Source organism: Mus pahari, chromosome 12 (assembly GCF_900095145.1).
Source record: "Mus pahari chromosome 12, PAHARI_EIJ_v1.1, whole genome shotgun sequence".
NCBI lineage: Eukaryota > Metazoa > Chordata > Mammalia > Rodentia > Muridae > Mus > Mus pahari.
Genome location: NC_034601.1, coordinates 10803906 through 10817080, shown reverse-complemented (window position 1 = coordinate 10817080; position 13175 = coordinate 10803906). Strand labels below are relative to the sequence as shown.

The window sequence follows — 13175 nt, the reverse complement described above, 5'->3', positions numbered from 1 at the left end:
ATCTCATAGCTGCAGAAAGTAGGATGGTATGTGGCTATGACCACCATTAAGCAGAAAGGAAGTTGTGTCAGTCAAGATATACTGGGTTTCAGTTATTCAAAGGAAGATACAGTCAATGCACCTGAAACTTACTGTGAGGGCAGACTATATTCAAGCCAGACAGATATGTGTTGAAAAATACATTACTTAAATTTTTAGTAATAATTATTTAGTCATATGCACATATAAGGGAACACCTTAATTACACACCCTTTTATCTGACATTTCCCAATGAAGTTAGAAATATAAATATTGTGTTTTATTATTTATAATTGTCATAGAGAAACTACTCATTGAAAGTGCCTTATATAAGTCAGTTTATTTTATAAAATTGCTTGTTCCAGGTATTAGTAGCAGCCAATTGTTGTATACAATATAAACTTTGCATAAACTTAATAATGTGCATATATAACAAGGAAGTGGGTTTGCTTTTCCATTTATTCTCTAGAGCCTGTGAAGGTTCCACATAGTTAACCCTCCCAATTGCTCTCCTGTGAGTACAAAGACATAAAAAAGAGCTCAAAGAGACCTCAAGTGGAGAAGGGTGCCCTTTCATGGCCACATGATGCCACAGCACCTGATGGAGTCTTTGGGTTGGCATAACTGGTCAGAACCATTATTATACAATGTGACATGATCCCTGATAATAGGCTGTATACTGGACATCACACAGTGTGAAGCCATGGCATTATATTATATATGGTGATGATGAATGCATGATAGCAAAGTGAGAGGGGCATGACACTGGAAGCCAGAGAGGAGTTGGCCTTGGCATCTGACTGCAATGCACAGGTCAGACATGCCTCCAGAGATTAACTAAAAGCTGGACTCATGAAATAGAGAAAACTTCTATCTGCTCATGGATAGAGGGTAATTATATGGCAGTTTTCTGTCTCTAAGTCCAATCTGAAATATTTATTGAGGGCCAATTACATGCAGAAGGCTAACTCCTATGGTGGCTATGAAAGTGTGAGTGACAAATTGTTGCCCTCCAATGTTGTTGAAGCAAAGCCTCACATAACAGAAGAAAGCATACTAAATAGTCTCCATGTATCCTTCATCTTGCTGTGTAGTCCTCAGTACCTGACATGGTTTTTTTTCTGTTTGTTTTTTTGTTTGTTTGGTTTTTTTTGTTTTTGGTACTCTCTTCACCAATTATTGCTATGAAGGAAATTGTAGTTTCAACAATATTTCGTTATAGAAGCAAACTCTTTCTGACATATAGATTGTATACATAAGTGACCGCTATATAATTTGCTAATGGCTTTGATGAATCTGGAGATTTATGACACATATATGTCTTAACAGAGTTCATGTGGTGAAATATCTTTAACAATGTTAACCTCTCTTGCCAAACCCAGTATCTCTGAGGATGTCCTGAACTAAAATACATACAAGTGAACTGCATCTCACCACACGGCATCTTCTGAGCTGAGAAGAACAGATGAACTTAATGTGGCTCCTTTTGTACTTACAACAATACATTGAGGAATTCACATATCATTAAATTCATTTGGATCTTTGAATACTTGGGCTTCAAATTCCATCTGGCTCTGTAAGATAAAGGTGCTGAACTTAAAAAAGAGAAAGAACAAAACAAAACATTGTGTCCTCCTAATAAAGAGGAGAGAGAGACAAGGAAGATGGGTGTGGTGGCTATTCTTGGTTATTAATCTGATTATATCTGGAATTAACCAAAACCCATGCTACTGAGTCATTTTTCTTGATTGGATCATTTAAGGTGAAAAAAAAAAGAAAAAAGAAAGAAAGAAATGACCTGAAATCTAGACCAGACTTTCTGGAGGCAGCCCACATAAAGTACATGAAAGAAGGATGCTTTCGGTGTTTTCTTGCTTGCCCTCACTTTCCCTGGCCAGTGGATTCCTTCACTGGGATTGAAGTCTACTTCTTTCAGAACCCAATGAATACTGAAGACCAGATGAGATATCCAGGATTGTGAACTAAACAACTACTGGATTCTTGGACTTTCCATTAGGGAACAGTCATCATTAGAATAGTTAAGCCACAGACTGTAGGCCACTACCAAAAATCTCAAATACTCACATTTTTTTTTCATTTTATCAGTCCTGTTTGTCAAGAGTGGTTCTCAGTTTTGCTAATGTTGGGACCCTTTAATAATGTAGTCCCTTATGTTATGGTAACCCACAACCATAAACTTAATATTTTTGCTATGTCATAACTGTACTTTTGCTATTGTTATGAATCATAATGTAAATATCTGTGTTTTCTGATGGTCTTAGGTGACCCCTGTGATAGTCATTTGACCCCCAATAGATTGAACCCACATTGAGAACCTCTGCTCTGACTAATGCAATGAGCACTGGTAACTTCTCCTGTGTTTTTGATTCTCAGACTTCCTTCCAGTGGCCTCAAACCTAGTGTAGGCCAGGATGATGGTGAATAGTCTGGGAATGAGGCTTCAGTGGGGAGCAACATTAAGCTCTGCACTTCTAGGAACTCTGGCACATACAAAAACCCAAGGACATTCATGAGATCCATTAACTGGATGTGGAGAGAAAGAGGGTAATCTCAACAACAAGATTCTAGAAGATGGGGAGTGACACATGATAGTTTTGGTCTTAAATTGGATATTTTTCTCAAGACATGTATCTGTACAAGTAGAAGTGGCTATGAAACTCGTGTGAGTACATACCCTCCCTTTCTGCCTTCCTTTTATCCTGCCATTTCCATTTGCTATTTAAATTTTTTTTTAATTTTTTTAAAAAATTTGTATGTGTTTCCATATAGGGTATATGCACATGAGTGTGGGTGCCAGTAAAGGTCAGAGGCATCAAATTTCTCTGGAGACCAAGAGGCAGATGTGGATACTGGGAACCAGCTGGAATCATCTACGAAAGAAGCATATGATTTGAATTGCTAAGCCATTTCTCTACCTCCTTGTTTGGTTTTCAAGAAGGAAAAGCTTTTAAAGCCTTTAGAATTCTAACAGGGAAGTTTTAGTAAATAGGAAATAATTTAAGAATGTTGGGAAGGTACAAAAGAATGGTTAAACAGTCTCTGAACAGGAGAGGGGGACAGCCCCAGAACTTTCTACCAGAAACCTTGGAGATCATCCATTCATTCCTCCATCCATTCATCTATATCTCCATTCATGTATCCATGTTTTTCTAGTCATCTATTCTGTTAATACATAAATTGTGTAAAACCCAAGAAAAACAAATTTCTTTCCTGACCTCAGGAAATTCACAGTCATATGATGAGACAATATGCATACAAATTAAATACGGTGAGAGAAATAGTACAAAAAGCAAGTTTGGACACAAAGATGAAGGGTAAGGATGCAAAGACTGTCTGAACAATGCAGTAAGTCCAGTGAGATTGGATGACTTAGGGAATTGAGGATGTGAAGGGTTGGGCAAGAGATGGGAAGGACACAGCAGGAAGGGGAGAGCATAGAGTTGACTGCCTCCACTGCCATGCCTGAGAGAATGTGGAAGTAGAGAGATGTTTCTGGAAAGACAGGAAAAGGATTCTGCATATGGAGATTTCACTGGAGGATGTGGAAAAAAAGGTGGGGCATGATGTAATGTGCATTTTCAAATATAGTGAATGTTACAGTGAAAAGGCAGTAGGGAAAAAACAGTGGGAGTAACACAGCTAGTTATTTAGACAGAATAGATGATAGTAGCGAATGGCATGGGCCATATTTAAGGCTAAATGCTGAAGGAGTAGCTCAGAGTGTCAGGAGAGATCAAACATGGCTCTCAGGTTGATGAAGTTGCTGGAAACAGGCCACCATTTGGCAACACAAGGGAGACAGGAGAGATTCAAGTTTAGGAGAAACTAGAAACTTTTAGAAAATATCTGAATAGACACTTGAGTTGGTAGCTGGAGAAACTAGAGGTCAGGGGATGGGGATACTCATAATTGGCGTAATTTGCTTGCTTAAATACAACCACATCCTTATCACTTTCCAGACAAACCCAGGCTCTGCAGGGCATAGTCTTTCTAGTCACCTGCTGCCTCATGTCTAGCCAAGTATATACCAGGCTCTTTTGTAAAATTCTTCCCGCTCTCTCCTTCGCTCCATCCCTCCACCCCTCCACACTCCCATTCTTCCCATTCTTCCCTTTCTTCCCTTTCTTCCCTTTCTTTTTTTTTTTTTTTTTTTTTTTTTGTACACATGTCACTTCTTTTGCATGGATTACTTCCCCATCTTATCTGGCTATTTTATCTTTGAACTGGTCCCATGGGTAAGCCTCCCTCTCTTCATGTCATTTGGATGGTGCGGATGTTCTTTTACCTGCCCAGCACCACATTCTACACACTCTCTATGGACAATGGCACCAGCCTATCCCCCCCTGTCACTCCACTGATTAGTTAAGTTAGCTTTGATAAAATGTGTAAATCTTCTGTTTGATTTCTCATTTATAAATTGGGTGTTATAAAGTTTCATTCTTGCATCATTGCCTGGCATAATGCAAACACCATGCAAGTCATCTAATATTACTATAATGATACACTTATCACAATGTTGTGTAATGATCTTTCATGTTGTTTTTGCCCTCCAGTGCAGCCACTGAGCCTTTCTTTTGAACTTCTGGCACATTGAGCCTCACGAATTCTTTTCAATGTGGATTAATGCATTAAGGGATGAAAAATAGTGAGCAGTAGGATGTAACAGTCCCCGAGAGAAGCTGCCCCTTCTCTATGGGGTCTTTCTATGCTTATATGTTTTTCTGGCTTCCATAATGAAAGCCAAGGTGTTCTAGGTTAGCTGTAACAAATTAGGTTTTGGTTCAACCAAGGGAAGATTGTTACCTTTGGATCAGGCAGGCATGGCCCAAAGGCTTCCAGCAGGAGATTCTCTTCTCTCACAGCCTTCTCATAGTCTACAAAAGACAGCTTCCCATCGTGGTCATGGTCCTGTGAGGTGCACAGCCTGGGTCAGTCAGAACATGGCATTCTTGCTGCAAATGCACTCTTTTTTTCACAGTCAGGTGTTAATAGGAAAATAAGAGATTAGCTTGGGAAGTTGAAAAATAACTTTTGTAGTGTGTGTAGGGAGGGTGGGGTGGTATTAGCATAAAGTTATCACTGAGCCACACCTGCAGCCCAAAGAAGATATTTTATTAGCAAGCAAATGTTAACTGTTATTTAACTAAACAGAATACTGAATCACTGTCACTCCATTATTACTTCTATCCTGTGGATTCCCTATAAATTTCAATATTAAACTTCTAAATTACCCATACTTGCCATTTTCTTAAGTGTAATTTCAACCAAATCTTTAATCCCTTCATCAGGGTCCTCCTCAGAGGGCTGCTTGAGAAGACTGTTCTTCAGCATATGGAACATCTCTTCCTTTGAAATGAAGCCATCACCATTCAGATCAAACACTTCAAAGCAATCTAAAGAAAATTAAATTAATAAAGATCTTTATAATTGATCTTTAAAATTGAAGTTATAATTTCTTACATTGGTACAGAATTTATATTGATAAAGACTTCATTCTTGTTTTGTTTTGTTTTGTTTTGTTTTGTTTTGTTTTGTTTTTCGAGACAGGGTTCCTCTGTATAGCCCTAGCTGTCCTGGAACTCACTTTGTAAACCAGGCTGGCCTCGAACTCAGAAATCCGTCTGCCTCTGCCTCCCGAGTGCTGGGATTAAAGGCGTGTGCCACCACACCCGGCTAAGATTTCATTCTTATATTGATACAAAATTTGAGATTAATAGAGTTACTCTTAGATATACATAGTGCCTATGTCACTCATTTAAGAATACAAAGCTTAGACCCAGTCCTTCTAATAATGGATATTACAAACTGGTTTTAGATGATTAAGCAACACAAATTAAGGGTCAGATAGCAAACTCATTGTTATGTTAGATTCTGATTTAATTATAATAAGATGTTTTTGATATTACTCAATTAGAAATAGCTAAGAGTAGTCAAGTTCAGATATACCTTATATGGAGAGATAGTTTTCAAAAACATCAGAAGTCCACAGAATATGACATTTAATCATTTCACCACTATTAGATCACTTGACTATAGACATGTCTGCTCCTAACAGTACCCCCTTCTTGGTTCAAAGAAGAAATTGAGCACCTTTACCTCCGTGATAAGTTGCTTATCATGGCAAGGTAGCCACAAGGCAAAAATTGCCTATTTCATCTGTAGGCTATTTCTGGAAAAAGGACACATTATGCGGAATAGTCAACTGATAGCTCTGCCATTAGATTGTTAGACTGTTTACCCCAAGAAAGGGTAAACAATCCTTCATAATCCTGCTTTGCATAGATCTGTCAGGTGATTCTGGGCCAAAAGGCTTAACACAGATGTTCTATGTTATAAGAAATAAGGGGGCTGTCCAGTTAGACAGCTGTCTCTACAATTGTTTAAGTTTAAGAAACTGTGTTTGATGCTTCCTATATACCCAGGTAATATTTAAGTCATTCTCAGATTATTGATGGGGTTGAAGGCTAGTTGTCTCATAATCAAACTCAAGTTGTTTAACACTGAGAGAGAGGTTATAACGTGGCATGGTTTTCAGAGGATGTTACAGGCAAAAACCTAAACATAATCCAGGGGTAGAATCACAATTCTTTAAGTTAGGAATGAGAGTAGAGTACTTTATATAATGTACAAATATGATGTTAACTGCATATTATATTTTGTAATTTATATGATTATTATGGTTTTGTGCAAAACCATGGTATTTATGTCTAGGAGAAGAGTATTTTATTTTATTTTATTTTATTGGACAAAAATGGCGAGATTGGCTTTTGCTAAGGTCCTGTTCCCCAATTGGTTCTTGAATCATCAATAAAGATGCTGCTGGCCAATTGTTAGGCAGAATAGGCAGGACTTCTGGGTCCCCACAGGCCAGCTAGGAGACACAGGGAGAGAGGAAAGGAACTTTGCCATGTTTCAGAGAGAGAAATGCCAAACAGCTATGTGAGATCTCTGGCAGAGCAGCCATAGGCTGCTTCTACAGGCAGAAGGTTGGGGATGTTGAGCTGGGACTGAAGGAGGCTGAACGACTGAAATTGAGTATAGTTTTAGGCTGCTGAGCTGGGAGTACTGAGAAGGGCACTATAGCTGAGGTAGATTGGCTGTGCCCAGCAGTCGAGCCAAGAAGACAAGTTGAAATTGAGCAACTATGTGTGCCTGTGTTTTTCATCTAAGGATCTAATATTCTCTGGGCAGAGACTGGTAGTGTGACCTGTTCCTGGAGCTTAGGCAGGGCAGTAAAAGCTACATGCAACATTTATATGTGCAATATGTGTGTGTGTGTGTGTGTGTGTGTGAGAGAGAGAGAGAGAGAGAGAGAGAGAGAGAGAGAGAGAGAGAGATTATTACTAAGGTAGCATTTTCTCTGACAAAGTATTTAGTGCAAATGCATATCTTATTCCTGCATAATCTTGATACTAGTTGACTTTCATGGGAATGTTAGTGTACACTAGGGAACTATTCCTGTCCCTCTCTACACATTTCTTTTGAATCGATACACCTAGGAGCACTAACTTAAGCATTACTGATTGGAAACATGGAAAAGCAATTGTATATTTACATTAATTTAATTAAATGAAGTATAACTCCATTAATTGAGAATTATTTAAGAACAAGAAAGTTTAGATTATATTTTCTGGTTTAATGTTTGCTGTCAGGTGCTGTGAGTTATTTAGTAGTTGAATGTACTAGCACATCATTAGAATGTAAGGTCACAGTTCATGGTGCTTCTTTCCATGCCATTTACTCCTTAAATGGCTTGGTTTCTCTTTTAATTAATACACTCCCATCCTTTATTAACTTAAATTTGCCCCAATAGAAAGGATTCACCAACCAACCAGCCAACCAACCAACCAACCAGCCAACCAACCAACCAAAACCACTTTATTGGTGGTTTGGAAAACAGTCATTTAAAAGCTTTTGGTATATTGATCATAATGTATGAACTAATAGGTCATCTGTAGGCTTACATTTCATTTTTTCATCTAAAGTCCCTCGAAGAAACAGTGATAATCCATGAATCCACTCTGATACATTTATACAGCCATCATTGTCTTTATCAAAGCCTCGAAATACTAAAAAAGACACAATGTAATTTGTGTTGTATTTTAAAACTCTGTAATATATCAAGTCTCATATCACTTTCCTTTTCACAGCTATTTCAAGACCCAAGGCCTCATGCCCTCCTTTAACAAAAGAAACTGAGATACATAACCTTTTAAAATTACATACTAAACTTATTACACAAACTAGTCTTTTAATTATATTTTTATTTTCTCTTCATATGTTGTGGGAATGAATAATGTTATTAATATATAAATATGGGTGAAAAAATAAATAATAATAATAATAATAATAATAAAGACACTAGTCATTAGATATTTAAGCTTCTTAATCGAAAGCAATAATGTTTTTATTCCTCAAGACAAGTGCTGCTGTTACATGGTAGAAGTGTGCCTTAACTGGTCATGAACTACTTGCAAGCATGTAAGAAAATTTAAATAAAAGTGGAACACTATGGGGCTTTTGTATAACTGTATGAACTTAGCTATCCAACACAACCTTGGTCTTTTTCTAAACAACAAAAGGAAGAGGAGACCACTTCCTTTCCCGCACACTTTGGAAGATTAATATACATTCAAATGAAGTTGGGAATGATTCCTCCCATTAGTAAGCTCAGCCTTAAACCTTTGTAAATTACAGTTGGGTAAGGCAGTTTGACTCATACGTTATCTTACCTCTGTCCATAATCATGTCATCTGTCATTCCAAATGTCACATGCAAGATGTTCCGAAATACATTACGATCTAGTCCGGTGACTACTCCTGGCCTCTCTGCTACGTCTCCCACCAAATTATAGAAAAGTGTTATAAGACATTTCACCTCAAATTTATCAACTGTAAAAGATCAAAATGGACACATAACAAAAGTGCACTTTAAAATTTTAAGTTCTTACTCAAATACTGCATTATTGAGTTTATGTGTTCAAAACCAAAGACATCTAATAGTTGGTTGCCATTTACATGACACCTATATTCTGAGTCACAGCTTTAGAATTAAAGGAAGATGATGCCCAAATCACCATATACACTAAGGAGGTAAATTCTTCCTGCTGGTGTCAAATGCTAAATAGATGTAGGCCCATTGCATTTAGGATGAAAAAAATTAGGTATCAGTCATGTGATCCAAATGACTATGCTGCCAAATTCTAAACTTCCCGGTGCATGCAGAGGGATAGTCACAATAGAAATGTTTCACATTGTCAGCAACAGCCAGCATTTGATGGAGGTATGTATGACAGCTACAAACAAGAGTTTCTCTGGAAATTTAGGCTACCAAATATCTGTGTAATGATTTTCATTTCACTGCATTTATAAGACAGAGTTTTGATATCAAGATTTATTTTCTAATTCAGAAATTTTAGGCGTGTTCTACAAACCAGCATTTTTTTTCCTACAAGTTATGTGAACATTAACAAGAATCTAATGAAACTTACTTTTGTAAAAGGATTTTTTTATTTACTTAAAACATACACACACAAACATAAAAGAGAAAGAGGAAGTAAAGAGATGAAAGAGACAGAGAGAGAATATGAGAGAGAGAGAATGAGAGAGTATGAGAATGGATACTTCCTGGCATTAAGAACATACATGAAGGCTGGCAACATAGGTCAGCTGGTTAAAACAAAAAAGCACTTGCCTTGCCATGGAGACCTGATGACCTGAGTTAGATACCACTTGCACACACACACACACACACACACACACACACACAAACACACAATTATATAGCACCAGTACTACCAACATCATCATCAGCAACAGCAAATAAAACATTTTAAAATACAGTTCACCAAAAATAATATAAGTGAATTTAAATGTGAAATATGAGTAGAAGATGGAGAAATTTTATGAATGCATGCTTTCACACATAAGGACAAAGCCTGTGTATAAGAGAAAATAGAGAAATTGCACCCTATCCTACATGCCACAACAGATGGGGGTGGTTCCTGGTTTTAAGAATCATATTTTTAGAGAAAAAACTTAAAACTTTGGAAAAGGAAAAAATAGCGAATAAATAGTAGAAAATTGTTAAGACTTTTAAATGAACTGTTATAATGGAAAGCATCCTGTCAGTTCCTATCAATGTGATCCTGTGATCTACTTCAGTACAGCATTAGGGAAGTGAGAGAAGGAACTCAGCCGTATGCCTAGACACCAATGTTCACGGTAACCACCTTCAGAAGAGCTAACAGGAGCAACCTACATATTCTGTGGTGGATGAGTAGTTAAACAAAATGTGATATAGCCAAGCATTGGAATCCTGGCTTTTAAGGGTTGTTGCAAGATGCATGGGCATTAAGTAGAAAAACAGAAGGAAAGTATAGCCATGACCTCATGCTGATGCCACAGCATTGGAAAAATAATGTAAAAGGAACAACTTCTGTCTGTCAGTTCACTATTGGACCTGCTTTTTCCTTGTAAAACGAGAGGCATTCAGGAGTCAGAGCCAGAAGCTGACCTTCAAAAAAAAAACCACAACAAACCTAACTGTACAATAATACTCTCATGCCTTACATTTAACATAAAGATAAATCAAGCAGAGATGGACCTAGCACAGTGGTGGACCTAGCACAAAAAGATAGATCTATCACAGAAATGGACTTACAGAGATAGATGGACCTAGCATAGAGATGAACCTAGCACAGAGATGGGTCTAGAACATAGATGAACCCAGCACAGAGAAAAAGAAAGAGGCAAAGAGGGGGAGAGGGAGAGGGAGGAGAGGGAGAGAGGGAGAGGAGAGAGAAGGAGAGAGGGAGAGAGAAGGAGAGAGGGAGAGAGGGAGAGAGGGAGAGAGGGAGAGAGGGAGAGAGATCTAGCACTGATACATACTTAGTACAGAGATGGACTTAGCACAGACAGATAGGCCAAGCATGGAGATGGACTTAGTACAGAGATAGATGGAACTAGCACAGAGATAGATAGATGTAGCACAAAGATGGACTTAGAACAGAGATGGTTCTCAACACCGAGATGGGACTCAGCACAGAGATACACCTATCGTGGAGATAGATGGACCTAGCACAAAGATGGACCTACCGCGTCAGGTCTAGATCAAAACCAGAGATAACTTTCTTTTTCTTTCCTGGAACTGAATAAAAGTTTATCTCTGCAACAGAGAACAGGGACAATAGAGAACCCATGGAGAACCAGAACAACAGAACAACTGGGCTCAGATTCCCTTTCTCCCCAAGAAAAGACCCGCCTTGTATTTATGCTCACATGTGTCCTACTCTCTCTCCTGGCTTTCTATAAACTAGAAGCTGCCCACAGGCATGGAGGGAGGAAAGCTAGATACCATCACTCAACTTATCCAACTGGTCAATAAATCCCGTTTTCCTTTGCCAATTTTTATTTTCTAATATCTTTTGAAGTACAGTAAACTAAAGAAGCATGTTTATGGACAAAAGTGGATGTAAACAGGAGGAGAAAATATGGTTCTGTTTACATGATATATACACTTTTCTCAACTTAGTGGCAGAGTCTGGTGGATTCTAGTGGTTGTGGCAGTAGAAAGGGGTGTTAGTGTTTGGTTGGTACAGGGTTTGCTTGGGAGAGATGAAAGTTCTAGAGACTGATGATTATCATAATGACATGACCCTGTGATGTACAGAGTCCTCTCCTGTGTGAAGCTTCACTTCACCTATTATAGTGCAAGATTGATGGATGCAATTTAAAAAAAAAAAACCTGAATTTTATGATAGTATATTGTTGTAACAATTTTAATTTATTCTTTGTAACTAACTGGACCTGTACTATATGCCTCATCTATAGCTTAAAATATAGTAGGTATACATATACAGGGGGAAACATTGAATAGATAATGTTTAATATATCTACTAGCAGGCATTTTGAACTCTACCCCCATCATCATGGTTAAGAGCAAATCTTTTGAACTTAATACCAAGTACCAAACATAAAATAGTTAAAATGTTAAATCTAATGATATAAATGTGCATATGCATGATCAAGGAAAGCTCTACAAGTTAAGAACTTTCAGTGTTTGAGATAGGAACAGCAATACCGCATTAAAATCTCAACAGAAATGTCCCTTAAGTGGCACTAGATTAATTTATGACAGTGATTGAAAGTCATCTATAAGAAAAAGTTTTGCACTGATTTTAAAACCTTTTGACTACTTCATATGACAACACTGCATCTATGCTACTGCTGTCTCTCCCTCCTCTCTATTAACTCCTCCACCTCTCATGATCTCCAATCCCTTCCAAATTCATGACCTTTGTTTATTGTTGTGTATACACACACACTCACATGTACACACATGCACACACACACAGCTGTTGAATATCTATAGCAATTTAACTAGGTGTGGCACCCAGACACAGGCTACAGAAACAGTGGAGCAGCTAGGACAGGGTCCTTCCTGCCTCCATCTGCAACAGGAGCTAGGGCTGTTCCGCAGACCTCTGTGCACAGGTCCTGCCAGGGGAGAGTTCATTTCCAGGGAGTACTCTAACTCCCAGATTCAGAGATGAGGTCACCATTTTCTCTCAGGTGAATGTCTAAGGCTGGACCAGCCTGGAGCTCACAGGACACAGAGGCTGTGGAGCAGCTGGGACAGGGGCCTTCCAACCTCCATCTACATCCAGGAGCTGGGACTGTTCCACAGTCCTCTGTGCAAGGGTCCTGCCAGGGGAAAGCTCCTCTGAGTGCTGACAAAGGTTTACAGGCACATGGGAGGGACAAGCTCAAGCCAGAGACAGCAAGACCAACTAACAGCAGAGATAGCCAGATGTCCAAAGGCAAGCTCAAGAACCTTACCAACAGAAAGCAAGACTACACGGAATCATCAGAACCCAGTTCTCCCACAACAGCAAGTCCTGCATAGCCCAACACACTGGAAAAGCAAAATTTGGATTTAAAATCACATCTCATAATGCTGAAAGAGGACTTTAAGAAGGACATAAATAACTCCCTTAAAGAAATATGGAGCCAGGAGTGGTGGCACATGCCTTTAATCCCAGCACTTGGGAGGCAGAGGCAGAGGCAGGTGGATTTCTGAATTCCAGGCCAGTCTGGTATACAGAATGAGTTCCAGGACAGCCAAGGCTATACAGA

At 38.6% G+C, this 13175-nt stretch overlaps 1 protein-coding gene across 1 annotated transcript in view; it reads right to left on the bottom strand.

Annotated features, from left to right (window-relative positions):
* Positions 1–339: 339 nt before the first annotated feature.
* The window catches only part of Efcab1 (EF-hand calcium binding domain 1), a 17484-nt gene continuing 4648 nt past the window's right edge, over positions 340–13175 (bottom strand). The window contains exons 2-6 of the mRNA XM_021209725.1: positions 8772–8930; positions 8004–8108; positions 5281–5432; positions 4843–4947; positions 340–1592 (exon numbers count right to left, since the gene is read on the bottom strand). Coding sequence (XP_021065384.1) covers positions 1533–1592; positions 4843–4947; positions 5281–5432; positions 8004–8108; positions 8772–8930 — 581 coding nt within the window. The 3' untranslated portion in view covers positions 340–1532. The remainder of the gene's footprint in view (positions 1593–4842; positions 4948–5280; positions 5433–8003; positions 8109–8771; positions 8931–13175) is intronic.